We start from the raw sequence: 16,346 nt of genomic DNA, 5'->3' as shown, positions 1-16,346 counted from the left end.
GAATGCAAACAAATCGCTTCAATTACGATTTCAATTATGAACTGCAATTTTTTTTTTGTAGCGAATTCTAAATATAGCCCACTCCCAATGTGGCATGCAAAACGCGTTGAAGATTAGCGCGAAAGGCGCGAAATTTATTACGAGGCAAGCCGTTTCCACACAAAATCAGTTTATTCAGCGTACTGAAGCATCTCCACCATTGACTTCCATTCAAAGTACGGTTTTTTTTGAGCGGATTTCGACGGACAAGGGCTCCGGTTGTGTTCGCGTCGAATTAAAAGGCAGCGTGTACTCGGATTTAGGGAAGTTGTTTGCATTTGCCATGACATTTTGCCGCCATTATCCCCAGTTCCACGTGACAGAATTAACAGCAGGTCCTCGCCGCTTAACGTTAATTTGTACGCGTTCTGATAAACGAGCTTAATCGATCGAATAAAACTATGGATATGTGAATAAGAAAATAAATAAAAAAATATTTAAACGGATAAAATAGTCTGAACTGCTACAGGATGAGTGCCGGAAATGTTTGCGTTCCGTTCTCGGCGGAAGAGATTGCCGGTATATTGATTGATATCCTGTTGACAAGATGAATTAAATGGGAAGGAAATACGAGTAAAAGGTTTTTGCTCGGCTGCACACATTTGGTAAAAAGGACCAAACTGGCCAGATATGTACACTGGCAGGTTAACTTAACGTGAGCTGGCGAACTCACATCCAAGTCTGCCATCTAGAGGACATTAGTGATAAAAGGATGAGGATCGTATAAAGGTTTCTGAAGGGAAGATTCTGCCCTGAGTTCACTGGACTAGCAAATCATTTAGAAAATTCAAAAACTGTTATTGTAGGCTATTTTAAAGCAAAAACACAATTTATTAAAAAACAATAATAGTGTGTGAAATAATAACAGTAAAGAATGAGTTGCTATGTTTGTTTTTTTATATATAAATAAAATTATTACATAAAGACAAATTAAATTGATGTCTCCGCTTTCTGAAGAGCTTTGCATCACAGCTTTAACTAGACCCCGATTAAAACGTATTTGAAATGACCAAAACGGTTGGAGGAAAACTGAAATATCGATGACGTTAAATACACATTACAAAACGATAAATTTGGGTTTTGTTTTAATCTTTAGTTTTAATGCAATTTCTCCAAAAAGATCATCAGACAGAAGCGCCGTTCGCGATATTAACATGATTAGAAAGACACTTAATACACAGATAGAAAAAAAACAATTGTCTAAACATCAAAAGGAGCGATTTCCACATGTTTTTCCAAAACCATTTCAAGACGAATTCATCAAATTACGTAAAAAGCTGCGTGTCGATGCAAACATAAATATGGTTTCAGCTTTTTGACTTAATTCAATGAACTGTGCAAGAACCGACCCGAACCCAGAATGGATGAACACTATGGCTTTACTTATATCTTGCATTTTGTAGTTGCATCGTCCATTCAGTGATTACAGACAACGTCTGACCATCACCCCAAAAATATGGGATAAAATATACCTGAAATTCCCATTCAAATCCACACACTTGTTTTGTCTTTCCCTAGAAAAAGTGCAGCATGTGAATTTTCTTAACTGTATCCGACAGCATCGACACAATTATTGAAGCTTAAGTTTGTCTAATATCGAAATCTGGGTCAGCGTGTCTTAATTCTCAACTGACCAAATTCGAAAAATGGATATAAAGCTTTGAAACGACATTGCAGCGGCATTGAACAGAGCGAACTGAGATTCAGCGGTTTTGTGCAACATGCCTCTGTATCGTCCGATCGTTTTTAATAATAAAAATATTTCAGCATATTAATTAGTAAAAAAAATGCAGTAATGCGTAAAATAAAAATAAAGCCGTGGTTTACAACAGGCATGTAAACACTGTTATGGCAATAAAGAGTCTCCATGTTTGGCTCGTGAGGACAGCATTTCTGTTAAATCAAGAAGTTAACCCAAATATTTTAATTAGCTAATATTTTACTCACCATAAGGGTATCCACGATGTAAATAAGTTTGTTTTTCCAACAGATTTGGAGAAACTTGGTATTACGTCACTTTGGCTTACCAATGGGTGAATGGGTGCCGTCAGAATAGTCCAAAGAGCTGATTTAAAAAAACAACAATAAATCATAATAAATCAACAAATAATCTACATTACGCCAGTCCATCAATTAATGCCATCATTAAGACATTTTAACTTATAAACTGTCACTTTTGGCCAAAATACAAGTCTGGAAAGTCCACTAGACAAAACAATATCATGAATGATATTATTGTTCTCATGGTTTGAAGATAAAGACATCTTAATGATGGATGTTAATTGATGGCGTGGATGTTTTTACCACTTCATTCTGACGGCACCCATTCACTGCAGAGGAACCACCGGTGATGTACTGTAATGCTAAATTTCTCCAAAATTTTTTCAGATGAACAAACAAACTTGTCTGCATCTTCAATCGGAGTCCATGTATTTTTTTAGTGAGCCTTTAGCTACAACTTTCCTTTCTGAGAGCGGATGCAAAAGGCGATCTTTTCTCAAGCTCTGAAGGAGTTAACACTTTCGAATGACCTATTTTTGCGACGCGATCCCCAAAAACCCTCATCCGTAACAAACGCAACAGACGGCCATATCTAGAGAGCAAAAGAACACGGTTCAATTCAGACGAGTCGCGAAGAAAAGATAACACACCCAACACAAATCCAGCGAGAACAAACGGTAACAGTGTTTCAAATCGAAGCGAAGGCTCTTTAGTGCAGACGCAGATAAAACGCACACAAGCGGCGGTAACAGGATGTTCAAAAAAAATAAATCAAAAGCGTCACTGTCTTGGTATACTTGGCATCATCAGAGCAGTTTAAAACTCGTCTGATAAAGACGCGGTGAAGATCGAAGGCCGATCGCAGACACGGCAACCCGCTGTCGAGTTTGTCGAAGAGGGAGAGAGATAAAAAGAGTGCTTCTAGCATAGCGTGGGCGTCCCAGATGGCAAACCCGTGACGTCCCTTTAAAGCTCGATGACAGGTAACCTTTGTAGTCGACGAAGCCATGCCACCTTGCAAAATTTGGCATTATGTTAATGAAGGCAGTTTGGTTTGGGCCTCCAGAGACTCCACGTGTGCGACGACTACAGTCGAGCGACGATGGGCTTCTGGGTAGGAATTTTACCTCCTGTGTGACAGAGCGGAAGAAAAGCAAACAAGCGTAGCTGTAAAATAGAAGGGAGGTCATGGCAGTACGGCACAGCGGGACAAGAACTGGGTCGTCCTGGAAAATCAGGCAAACAAACGAATTCTCCGAGAGGAAACTTTGAAAAGTGCTTTTTAAAAGAGAAAATGATTGCGTTTTAAAAGCAAACCAGAAATCTGGGCCCAAAGAAATTACTATAGATCGTTTGTTTTTTTTAATATTTGCGTTTATTTAATTTATAAATACGCGTGCGCATTGACCGGTTTATGTTTTACTTATTATATCATTCACTCGATACCAAGAAATACAATCAATGCAAACATTATAATATAATTATAACTTTCAAATTCAACTAAAAAAATATTTTGTATATGCATAAATAAATAAATATTCGTAAGATTCTTTAATAGTGCTTGTTGTGAAATAATCTTAGACCATCTTAAAAACAAGAAAAGAATAAAAAATATATAAGAAAACAAGACCTTAAAATTTACCCAACGTATTTTTAATCATTTATTTATAATACCCGAATTATTTCATAATTTTAATTTATTGATTTCTTACGATGCTGACTATTTTCAAACATCTTTTCTCAACACATGTCAGCAGTAAATGTTATCAACACTATTCACATGCATAAGTATGAAATATTTATTTTAGTGACGAAAATCTGTTTTATTTATGCTCCAATAATTTTTTTGAGTTGAATTGAGTAATTCAATCTAATTCCAACATTTCACAATAAAACGAGAGTTAAAAAATAAGGTTGATTTACTGTGACTTTAAAGAGTTGACACTGAATATTGCTGACTATTAAAAAAAAGTATTATTATTTACCTTCTACTATAGTATTCAATAATATATTTATATTTTTAGTTTTAGTAATTGCAATACTTCAGTTTCTATTTTCTATATATATATATATATATATATATATATGACACACAGACCTTAATAACAATATTGGTGACACAGAAGGCATTCTGAAACACAAACTAAACACTAAATAACTGTTTTTCTTTTTTAATTTACTGTAAAAATAATTATGTAACGATTTACAGACCCCAAAAAGCATATTCAGATCAACTTAGAGCGCACATTATTTCCTGCAGAACACCAACTATTTGAATACGCCGTTACTCTTACCCAACGTATCCTCCAAAGAGTTCACCGCGATCTTGTTTACCTTCAGCACCACCTGATCTCCTCTGTGTGAGAAAGAGAGAGAGAGAGAGAGAGAGAGAGAGAGAGAGAGAGAGAGAGAGAGAGAGAGAGAGAGAGAGAGAGAGAGAGAGAGAGAGAGAGAGAGAGAGAGAAAGAGAGAGGGTTCACGTCAGTTAAACACCCAGAACGCTTCAAAAGCCCATAACCCGTCTAATGAAACGGAGACTCACACTTTGACCTTCCTCGCGGCCTTGAGCCTCAGAAGGGCTGCTAGAGCGTTCTTCTGCAGGTCTGAGGATAAAGCTTCGTAACACTTCAGACGACCTGACGCACGCATAACAAAACATAAAATCAGCTTATCAAACTTGCAACACCTCAGGCGCATGCATAATCAGATCCGTTGAGATATCAATAATATCAATACCAGGTGTTAAAAAAAATACCGTGCTACCTGCTAATATGAGGTTCAGTGCAAAACTCCTCACAGCAGGAATAAACTCCTTCTCCGTCAGGTTCTCATTAGTCTCCTCACACAGATAGCGACACACCACCTGCACAAAGACGCACGCTAACTTAACACGACCCTAGTTGTTAAACCTAACAATCTGAAAACCATTTCAGAATTATACAGTTAAAAGAAATCAACATGTTGTAGTCAGACAAATTAAACGGAGACCAAGCTTTTGTTTCACAAGTTTGTATGCCTATATAATCTATTTAGCGTTAGTTGCGAACGGATTTGGCTTAATTTCTGCAAAGCAGGGCTCAGATAAGACTATTCTGCTGGAGCTCTGATAGCCCCCCTATGGTCGAAAAGATAATAAATAAAGACGCATAAAAGGAGGAGATGGGAAGGAAGATGAAAGGTAAAAGGCTGTATTTTAGAGTTATATCGCAAAAGCTTTGCACAGCTGGAGAGGTGTTAGATTGGGAAAGGTCTGAAAACCTTTCCGCTTGTAACTTTTTTTTTTTTGCAATGGTTTACAGAATTGAAACATTGCGTCGTTGTAATAATACAACGAAAATAATGTGGCGAAAATATTTTTTTAAATGCCATTCATTCCCGTGACGAGTCTTCAATCTTGATGAATCCTTCAGAATCCGGTCTAATACGCCGATTTATTGCTCAATAGATATCAATGTTAAAAAAACGGTTATGCTGCTTAATATTCGGTGGGAAATCTTGAAAGAAAGAAACACTATATTTTTCGATAGTCCACTTTAGACATATGCTAACAGCAAGTAGCTAACTACTTGACAACTAGCAATCATTAGTGTCTTCCAACACTTTATTTTGACGGGTCCACAACTACAAGAAGACTATCAGAAGCTTATTCTACTAACCCTAAACCAAATTAGTTGACATGCGGTTACTAAGACCCTTAGTCCAATTTAGACACTGACCCCAAACCTAGTGTGTAGTGTGCACATGTGCACGCTGCGTGTAATGCGTCACCTGGTATCCCTGCAGGAAGGGGTCCAGGACCGAACACAGGAAAGAGAGGGTGCCGTGACCGCTCGCTGACATCACAATCTCACGCTCCAATACCTGCAACACGCCACGCTTCATGAGCAAATAACACGCCTCTTCAAAGTCCTACAGAAAAACACACACAGGACGACACGCGAAAAGACATCAGGGGCGATTGAAGCATCGGCCGAGGAAAAAGTCAAATCGTCCAGTTTCAAAATGAATCCAACGAAACGCCGTCTAACCTGAACAGAGTCCCCGGGGCAAAGAATAAATTCGTTGGAGAACATGTTCCTCAGGAAGTTGAAGCAGTTGTAGACGTCATCTAAAAACACGAATCATTTTTTTTGCGATTGGTAAAATAAACTCATCCAGAGTAAAACGAATGTGACCCTGGACCACAAAACCTTTTAAGAAGAACAAGTATATTTGTAGCGACAGCCAAAAATCATTAGGATATTAAGTAAAGATCACGTTCCGTGAAGATATTTAAGTTTCCTACTGTTAATATATCAAAACCTAATTTGTTATTCGTAATATGCATTACTAAAAACATCATTTAGACCGCTTTATCTACAATTTTGGTACCCTCAGATTCCAGATTTTCAAATAGTTGTATCTTGGCCAAATTATTTAATCTCCTAACAAACAATACACTCACAGGAAAGCATATTTATTCGACTATCAGCCAAAAAATGGAGCCGTATGACTGGTTTTGCGCTCCGGTGTCACAAATAACATCCTCTCATCTCACACCTTTTCTGTTGGAGCTTGCGCTCTGCATGGCCACGGCTAAGAGAGCAGGTCTCAGGAACACGTGTAGGATCTGGTTCCTGTAGGAGGCGCAGGAGAGCACGACGACGGCTCGGTGAAACACGGCTTCCTCTGCTGGGATCTCGAGCTGCGGCGCACCGGTGACGCTCAGCTCGACGCGGCCTGCAGACACGCTCAACAGGTGTCTGTGCAGAGCTAAACTACAGCCGACCACTTCTCTGCAGGCCTCGTGATCTACACACACACACACACACACACACACACACACACACACACACACACACACACACACACACACACACACAGATCATATTATTAGGGATTGTTCAAATTAAGGTCAAGTTAGCTTAGATTGGGCTATTGGATTTCTCTGCAATGAATTATTCATCAAGCGCCTTTCCTTTATCTAAGCAGATTTTTCATATCCTGGAGATATGCATGATCATTTTTGCCATGCTGAGAAAATTTTAAGAACATGATATATGATAATAGGATACAATTTCATACATCTCCCACTGCTAATCTTCACTCACAGATACAAATACTTTACCAGTATGTTATTATATTTGAAATTATTTTTATATAGACGTCTGATTTTATACAGTTGGTTGGCATAAATAATAATAATATTTATTTAATGTAATATTATTAGTGTATGATGAAAATAATTAAAAAATGTGCACTATCATTTAAAAATTTCAGTAAAATAATTTGGGTTTTGTTGTTGTTGTTGTTGTTTTTTCCCCAGAATTTTCTTTTCTGAAGTTACTTTTATTTAGAATGAAATAACATACAAAACATTTATATTTCAATAAATATAAATAGTTTTTGTTTTGTTTTGTTTTGTTTTACCCATTAAAGATTCAATCATTAAGAAGTAAGTAATTTTCACAATATTAAGCAGCAAAACGGTTTTCAACGTCGATAATTATAAAATTATATTTAAAAATCAAATCAGCATATTATGATGAAAATGTTGATGGTGATGCTGAAAATTCAGATTTGATAATATCAATAAAATATAAGCAAATAGAAAACAATTTGCTTAAATTGCAACAATATTTCACAATATTACTATTTTTACTGTATTCTTTGTCAAATAAGTGCATGATGAGCGTTAGTGACTTTTATCAAAATCCATAATATTATAAATCCTAAATTTTTAAAGTACATAGCGCATAGTTTTCACTAGCTCATTAATGATATGAAAATTATTTTTCTGCTGTATCCAACCTAAATCCTTTAAATTCCAGTGCATGTCTGAATGTACTCATGCTCATTCACACTTTCTTGATATAATATGTAATGCATCATGATAAACATGAAATTCATAAGACATAGAAAACCTAGTTTTTCCTTGCAAACCGGCATTCGACTGCTGCTAGACTGATTGAAAGCTGATTTAAACAGACGTTTGAACGGATTGTACAGGTGATTGGAGTGGTCAGTCTGAGGTTGATATAAAACAATCTCTTACCTGGCCAGTCCAGGAAAGCCCCAAACGCCAGCGCCAGGTGCCTGAGCCAGTCTGTCTGTTCTGTGAGGGACGAGAGGTCCAGGCCGTCTGGGTTCTGCAGCAGCAGCGTGGCAATGAGGACCCAGGGCTTCAGGACCATGTTCTCTTCTTGGATGCGCACCAGACGAAACGCGGCGTCGTTCAGAAACTCGTGAGTATCCATGCTGGGTTTCTGAGGAATGTACCTGATAAAAACAAGACTAAAGTCACCACGGTTTGTACAGACTGCAGTCTGCTTTAGCTCAAATCAAAATGGGCAATAAATTAGATAAATATGAATGGACATAATATAATATAAAATATACTATATATTATTTATTTATGATTTAACATCATGTCAGCAACAGTGCCTATATATATATATATATATATATATATATATATATATATATATATATATATATATATATATATTATTTTTTTTAATATTTTTTTTTATTTTTTATTTAGTTTAACTACATAAATGTATATTTTTAAATGTAAATTTTTTTAAATCTCAAGAAACTATTCTTATTATTATAATTTAATGTTAGAAACAGCTGTGTATATATAGTGTTTTTAGGGTTATCTAATTAATATAGGAAGTCCAAAGGGGGGGAAAAAAAAATAGTAATATTCTGTAGCATTATAAGAATTTAATAAATAAACATACATTATAAATAAAAAAAACATTATAAGATAAGAAACCCTTGCATGCCATGGTGTAAGTGAATCAAGCGTGCTGATAGGTGAAAGGGAAACCACAGGAATGAATTGTTAATCATTTAAAAACCTGTTGTGACAAAAATGCATGCTTTGTGGGTTTTACCTGGGCAGCAGGTTGTACTGAGAGCGGTTTATTTTTCCCTCCGCCAGACTGCGTACAGACACGGGGTGACCAAAATACACATGCATACTGCCATAGTCCTCACTCAAGACCCGCCGGGCCTTCAGCAGACCCTGAGGGGAAACAAAAAGAACAATTAACTCCCTATGGTTTCTCTGTCTTGGATGTTCCCCAAAAAATGTTTAAAAAATACAGCATATAAATGAGGTTTTGATAATACTTTAAGGTGTCCTTCATACACGTTACATGTACTTACTATCATAATTAAATTAATCATGTATAATTATATGCAAATAACCCTAATCATGTAATAAGTGTAGTTTATTAATATTACTGAAAAAAGGACACCTTAAAAAGTGTGTCCAAGGTGTTATGCCCGAAACGAAAATAAACTTCATTCAGGAGACAGCTGTACAATTTTGCTCCGTGATATAGATATTATTTAATAAATATGTATTTATAATTATCCACCGTCCATAACATGAAAAATACCGTAATTATTTATTCATATTTACACAATTCAAATATTTGGCAATTCAGTGCATTTGTTCATTCTTTTATGTTTTTAAAGAAATTCAACAAGGCTGCTTTTAATTAATTAAAAATGACAGTGAAGACCCTTTCTTTTCACTAGAGAACGCAGAAAATTAAACACAAAGCAACAAAAGACAAAAATCATTGATAACAGGAAGAAATCTTCTGAACCAAATCAGAATTAGAATCATTGATTTCCAAAGGATCATGTGACGCTTGAAGATATATAATGCTGACTGTAATGACTATAATGCATACCAACATAGAAAACATTATTATAATATCATAATAATATTATTATTTCACCACATTACCGTTTTTACCGAATTTTACAGCAATAAATGCAGTCTTGGTGAGAAAAACTAACTGTTTGTTAGTATGTATGTGTTGTCGCTGATTGATTTGCTGCTTAAAGAAAAAGATAAAAAGATAAAAGTTCAGCTGTTATGTATCTGCTAAAAAAAAAAATGATGGAATGCATATAATAAAAGGCGACGCATACTGAGGTCGATTCTTTGGGCTTCGGGACGCCCAGCAGCTCTCGGGCGTACAGAGACTCTTCCAGAATCCTCTCGTAGCTGATGCTGACAGGAACCAGGTTCACGTCAAATAGCTCTCCTTTAAAAAACGGCTCCATCACAATATTCAGCAACCCTGAGGGAGAGAGAGAGAGAGAGAGATGAAGCCGACACAAAACGAACGCCGTTCAAAGAGGCCGACCGTTTTTGTTTCTCTCATTCATCTAAATTTGCTTTTGTTGGCTTTGATTGATGAGCTGCCACCGTCGGGCTTTCCAGGTTTCAAGCCGTCGTTCTGAACCTCCGCGCCATAAATTAGTCAGGGCTTCTGTGTCATGCCGGGACCCGGATTCAATTGGGAAAATCCTGTGAAATTTCATTTAGCTGGCATCTCGCTTCCCGTGTTTGCGAGCAACGCTGACCGAAAAAATGTTTCCCGTCACCTTGAATTTATTTGGGCGGCAATAAAAAAAGGCAGAAAAGTGGGGAAAAGCCTTGACGCCGCACTAAACGTGCGCGAGTCAGCAAAGAGCTTTTATCAAAATTAAACACCGAAAAGTCACAGCAGCACAGACAAACGGCCCATTTGGAAATTGCATAAAAAGTGTTACAAGCGTGTAGTCGATGTACCTGTCTTAGGTGTGAGAGATTTGCACGTCCTGCTCCGAGTTCCTTCCAAGAAGAACTCAACCGGGGCATATCCGTTCTGCACAGACAACATACTACAGCTATCATTTTCCAAGCGTGCATATTTTCAACCGTTTAAGAATGAAGGGCCAGTAGGATCTCATTGAGGAGATGCCTGTGTCTTCAAAATGGCTCACGATAGCTTTATTACCCGTAAAATCCCACCGGATCGACCCGTTTAAACTTTGAACTCTGTCTTGATCAGTGTTGGGTATAACGCAGGTGACATACTTTTCTACTTTTTTTTTTAAATCAGTAATGCCAGTCACTTCGTTTTCCTATTTATTGCCCGACAGCTCTCGTGTTGCCATGTTGAGAGAAATCAAACTTGATTTGATTAACCAACGCCTGCTGCTGACCTGTGATCCATACTAATAAGCAAAAATGATTACAAAAACATAATTTTTACATACTTTTTATTTTCCTTTCTGCTGCTAAAGAGTGTTAAACTTTCTCCTATGTCCTATTCTTCATGCAGTCCGGAATATTTGGATACGGTACATACATTAATTTACATTTCCTTCAGCCTTTTGGCGTGAAAGGGCTTTTACATTTGCCAAAAATGTCACTTTTATATATTAAAAAAACCCCAAACAAAACCAGCTCAGATTAGAAACTGCAAAAGTAACAAAATCCCGATGCTTTCTTTTTCATAAAAAGTAACTATGCAACAAAGATAATTACTTTTTTTTAAACAGTAAAGCAAAATTGTAGTGTTACTTCTGAAAGTAAATATCCCGAACACTAGGGGCGTGTCGTTTTCGTCACGCGCTTGAGGTATTCAGCCAATCGCAACCCACTGGATAGCTGGCCAATCAGAGCGCACCTCGCTTCACAGAACAATGAGCTTTGTACAAATCGACCCGTTTCAAGTCTCAGAGGAGAAACAATAGTGTACAGTATGTGCAAAATAATGCGTTTTTGTTTTGTTTTTTCCATCAAACCACATTGCATTGCACCAAATGCACAAAAGCGGCTACATGAAGCGTCTTACCCTCAGCATGGTCTTCACGTACTCCGAGAACACAGCCCAGTAGAGTTTATCACCTCCGAACGACCGACGGATGAAGAAAGCTCCTGACATACGCAGCATCTCACCAATAAACTTCATGCTCATGAAATCTGCAGAAACGACTTGCCATCAGTACAACAGTACGGTATAAGTAATCAACATGGTTTATAAAAGACATCTTAAAGATATCAGCAATAAAGATATTACTGAAATGAAAACAGTGATTTTAACTAAACTCTAAATACGTCCGAGCAACAATTTTTTGCCTAAAACGTTAGCAATACCATTCAGCACGATCACTTTTTCTTTTTGTATAGTTTAATAAACGCATATGCCGTTTCATTTTTACACAAGCGTTACACTGAATGGTGGAGGAACATTATTCCGGCACCCGTTCTGACATTTTCACGAAAGCCGTTTCAAACGTCACACGTTTTCTCTTTGTATTGCGGGAAGCTGCCTCCTCGTCATTTCTGACTTGTAACAAAAAACAGAACGCTTCTTCAAAGAAAATTTCATTTTGGGCCGTTCAGTTCTCGATTTAAAGGAAGGCAAGGAAAAGCGACCGATAAAAATGAGTTTCTACGTATATCTCTGCTCTCGGGTTCACGTAGTGGTGAAATGACCGTCTGACACGGTCAAAAACAACAAATGTTTCCTGTCCCCGATTACATTTTGCCCTTAAATGCTTATTCGACGGGTTTATAAAAAACCTCGTCGCATATTTCGTGTTTGTGTGCTAGCTGCACTCGACCGGTTCCACACTCACCCATTCCAGCCGCAATCACGGGCAGGGGCAGGTCGTACGTGTAGAGCAAGTAGGACATCATCAGGAAGTCCATGTAGCTCCGGTGGCTGGGCAGGAGAACCACTGGGTGTTCCTGTACAGCCTGCTGGAGCTAAAGAGAGAAAGCACCGGCGATCAAAACCTGCACGACTTCTAAAATCTATTTGCATGACAACTTTATTAAGCCTCGACCAGAGGGCCTCAGGAACACTTTAAATTAACACATTTTTATTTTTTTATATATATATATATATATTTTTTTTTTTTTTTTTTTTTTTTTTTTTTTAAATTAATAAATTTGTTTTATTATTAAATATTGAAAATATTAAGATATATAAGTGAAATCAGATCTTCCATATGACGAACTCATGCACTACTCCGTGGCTTTTCGCAGCATCAAGAGCGCGCGTAGTGTGCGTTTCTCTTTTTGTGTGCACTTAAATATCCCCAAAAAAATAATTTGTGTGGAACGTCGGGACACTTCACGCACTCAACTGTTTGGGGAGGAGCTATCAGACTGATTATGAATGACAAAATATTAACCTATGTAACATGGTTGAGCACATAGTGCGTCCTTTGGGATGCAGCCATTGTACGGGTCGAAATACATCTTTTATGCCAAAAATCATTAGGATAATAAATAAAGATCCATGAAGATATTTTATAATTCTTTCAAAGATATTGTGAAAAGCTTATTGATTCGGTGATATCTAAATTTCAAGAAATGTACTATTATGACATTATATTCTATTATATTATATTATATTCCCAGCACAGCTGTAAGCTAAATTTATCATCATCATTACTCTTCAGTCTTTAGTGTCACACGATCCTTCAGAAATCTAATTCTAACATGCTGAATTGCTGCTCAAGAAACATTTCTATTATTATTTGTTGAAAGCAGTTTTGCTTGCTGCTTAATATTTCTGTGATAAAAGCGTGGTGTAAGTAAGATTTTAAAAAACAACAGTCATATTATTCAGCAAGAATGTATTGAATTGATCAAAAGTGACAATAACAATATAATTGATGTCTTTAAAAAATTCTATTTTAAATAAATGCTGCTCTTGTGGGCTTTATTTTTAACAAAGAATCTTGAAAAAAAAAACGTAGCACAGTTTCCACAAAGCAGCGCAACTCCTTCATTAATAACTGAACATGAAAAAAATAACCGATAATAACTGAGCAGCATATCAGCGTATTACAATGATTTCTGGAGGATCATGGGACACTGAAGACTGGAATAATGATGCTCAAAATTCAGCTTTGCGTCACAGGAAAAAGGTACATTAAATAAATTTAAATTAAAAAAGGTTATTTTAAAAGGCAGGCCTAATACTATTTCGCGGTATTACTGTATTTGTATTATACTTATTATAGGTGTACCGTAACGATTCAGGACAAGCCAAAAAACATGGTTTGGAAAATGAATTTATGATATCATGTTCCATGAAGATATTTTCAATTTCTACCATAAATACATTAACGATTATTTTTCGCTTAGTAATATGCATTGCTAAAAAAAAAATTTTGTTTGAAAAAAATATATATATTTTTTTTTTCCACCTCCAGATGCCAAAGTTTCATAGTTGTATCTAGGCTAAATATCCTAACAAATCATACAATTAATAAAAAGCTGAAAAAAATGGCCCTTCTTTGGTGCTCCAGGGTCACATACGATAATAAATAAGCACTTTTGACATAAACGACGTACTCGTGACGAGTGCTACGCGTGCTGTTTTGGTAACGTGTGACGACCCAAGCAATCGGCTCACAGTGCAGACGCCAGGCGTTACAGCAGGTATTTCACGCGTTTATTTTGAGGACGGGCGAAGAGTCCCTCACCCGCTGGATGCCCTCCTCGTTGACACGCACGCTGCGGAAGAGCCTCTTGAAGGCTTTGCTGAGCGCGAAGGCGAAGAACCGTATCGTGCCGAGCTGCAAACGGTGAGCCATCTCATCCAGAATCACAGACGCTTCGTCCGCAACACACTCGGTGCTGTCTCCTGATTCCGATGAAACCTACACACACACACAGGAGCCATTAAAACAGCCAGGGTTTGACACAGACACCTGAACGGACAGCACAGCTCTTTAGTAAGCTGAAACTGTGGCATTAGGGAGAACTGTGTTGTTTCTGCACCTGTTTAATGACATACTGCAGGTGGTCCGACTGCAGAACGATGCTTTTTAGCATGCTGGCTTTGCAGGGGACGAGTCCCTTATAGAGCGTGGGAGTGTAACATCTCAGTGCGTATCTCAGATCACTGGAGCGTCTCCTCTCTTCAAGAACGTCTTCAAAATCATCCCGCTTCTTCAGCACCGGGTGCCTAGGCTGGACGAAGACAAAAAAGACATGGCAGTTTACGTGAGCGCACATACTCGTGATGAGCATTGGCACAAAATATTACAAATGCTTACTGAATTCATTTTAGGTTGATTTAAATTAATATACGTTTGTTCAAATTAACATGTGCACATATGAATAAGACTTAAAAAAATACGTTCTATCATTTTTGGGGAGTTTATGAAAGGTTCACTTTTTATAACTAATGCTAAATAAAATAACGTTGATTTGTGGCCACTACACAATTTTTATTAATTCAGTTTCGCCTTCACTATTATTCCAAAATGCGTGAAACAACAATACAAACTAATAAGGAAGCGCGCAATTATTTGTAAACAATGCAAAGAAAATAACTTATATAGCTAATAGAACACAGACGTATATTTAATTATTACTGCTATAATTAATATAAATTCTGACAGGGTTTATGAAAATATGTACAGTGTGGAATATGGCTCTGAAATCTTGATAAATGATTATTAAAACAAATGGCACGTAAAACTCATGTGACAGATCGAATTATTTGGTTTATGAAACGCTCGTGCACAGGACTAGAAAATGTGCTCAATGATTCCTTGAGGAAATTATTACAGGAAGCTCTGTGAGAGATTTAAAGTGGGCTACTTTGACAGAAAACATGCACAAATATTATACCACTCACCGAGTACAGCGCTCGAGACGCCATGTCGAGTCCGCACCTATCTAATCAAAGCATGGTTCGTGTAATAGATCTGATGAGTTCTGGGTGGGAAAGTTTGGATCAAGGTTGATCGTTCAGTCCAGTACTCATTCCTATCGTAGAAACACAACATGCGGAAGGAATGAAATACAAGTATGAAACTGCCGAGGCAGAGTGGGCGGGGCTTAGAGGCACCGCTGCTCAAAGTAATAGTTTTATTTATCATTAATCTTACACGTTTAGGCCAGCTATTCCTACCGCTCATTCCCTTTTACCTATATCACACACTTTACTAAGGTGCCCTGAAATATCTGTCTCGGCTTCTGTGACAGCTCTGTATACCAACAAAAAACGAATCGAGGAAGCGTTCCTTAATTCAGCCAATCAGAAACGCATCCTCCCTGACAATCATTTTGTAAATTTGAGTGGGTTGGTTGACAGTGTTTTGGGGGCGGGCTTCGTGAGATTGAAAGTATGGTCACGGACTAAATCAAAATACCAAAACGGATGTATGTATGTTTTTTTTATTTAAAGTTTTCTGGCGTGATTATCCTTGAGTAAAAACAACCGCCTCAGCCACACGTTGATGGAGTGAACATGAGGTACATGTTACTTTTCTCTGCGCTGCATGGATAGGCCAATCACCGACGTCTATGATTATTAGCTCTTTATTAGATTAGTCTTTATGTAAAGATTATGAGCGATTTTTTATTTATATGTCAGGTATGACTCTTCAAAAGTGATATATTTAAATTTGTATGACTTTATTTGTATGACTTTTACCGTACATCTAGTAATACAAAAACGCCGTGAGATTTTAATGTGGTTCAATGGAGGGTTGGA

At 37.3% G+C, this 16,346-nt stretch overlaps 1 protein-coding gene across 1 annotated transcript; it reads right to left on the bottom strand.

Moving 5' to 3' along the window:
* Nucleotides 1–1,107: 1,107 nt before the first annotated feature.
* gnpat (glyceronephosphate O-acyltransferase) lies at nt 1,108–15,661 on the bottom strand. The gene is made up of 16 exons (XM_043219997.1): nt 15,486–15,661; nt 14,621–14,812; nt 14,323–14,499; nt 12,460–12,589; nt 11,673–11,800; nt 10,622–10,697; nt 9,976–10,127; nt 8,922–9,052; nt 8,075–8,298; nt 6,580–6,831; nt 6,069–6,148; nt 5,809–5,949; nt 4,804–4,903; nt 4,583–4,676; nt 4,335–4,396; nt 1,108–3,170 (listed from the first exon to the last, which is right to left on the bottom strand). Exons 1-16 carry the CDS (start codon nt 15,507–15,509, stop codon nt 3,127–3,129), a joined length of 2,007 nt encoding a protein of 668 aa, XP_043075932.1. The 5' UTR covers nt 15,510–15,661; the 3' UTR covers nt 1,108–3,126.
* Nucleotides 15,662–16,346: the final 685 nt, after the last annotated feature.

The sequence above is a fragment of the Puntigrus tetrazona genome, chromosome 20 (genome assembly GCF_018831695.1).
Source record: "Puntigrus tetrazona isolate hp1 chromosome 20, ASM1883169v1, whole genome shotgun sequence".
Classification (NCBI taxonomy): Eukaryota; Metazoa; Chordata; class Actinopteri; order Cypriniformes; family Cyprinidae; genus Puntigrus; species Puntigrus tetrazona.
Note: the sequence above shows the minus strand (reverse complement) of the source record. Positions and strands in the feature narration are given on the sequence as shown.

Excerpts from the sequence above, each read along its gene's own strand:
- gnpat (XM_043219997.1), bottom strand. The coding sequence starts at position 15,509 with ATGGCGTCTCGAGCGCTGTACTCG. Across the intron at positions 14,500-14,620 it reads TGCAGTATGTCATTAAACAG|GTTTCATCGGAATCAGGAGA; the intron begins GTGCAGAAACAA and ends GTGTGTGTGTAG. Across the intron at positions 4,904-5,808 it reads CCTTCCTGCAGGGATACCAG|GTGGTGTGTCGCTATCTGTG; the intron begins GTGACGCATTAC and ends GTCTTTGTGCAG.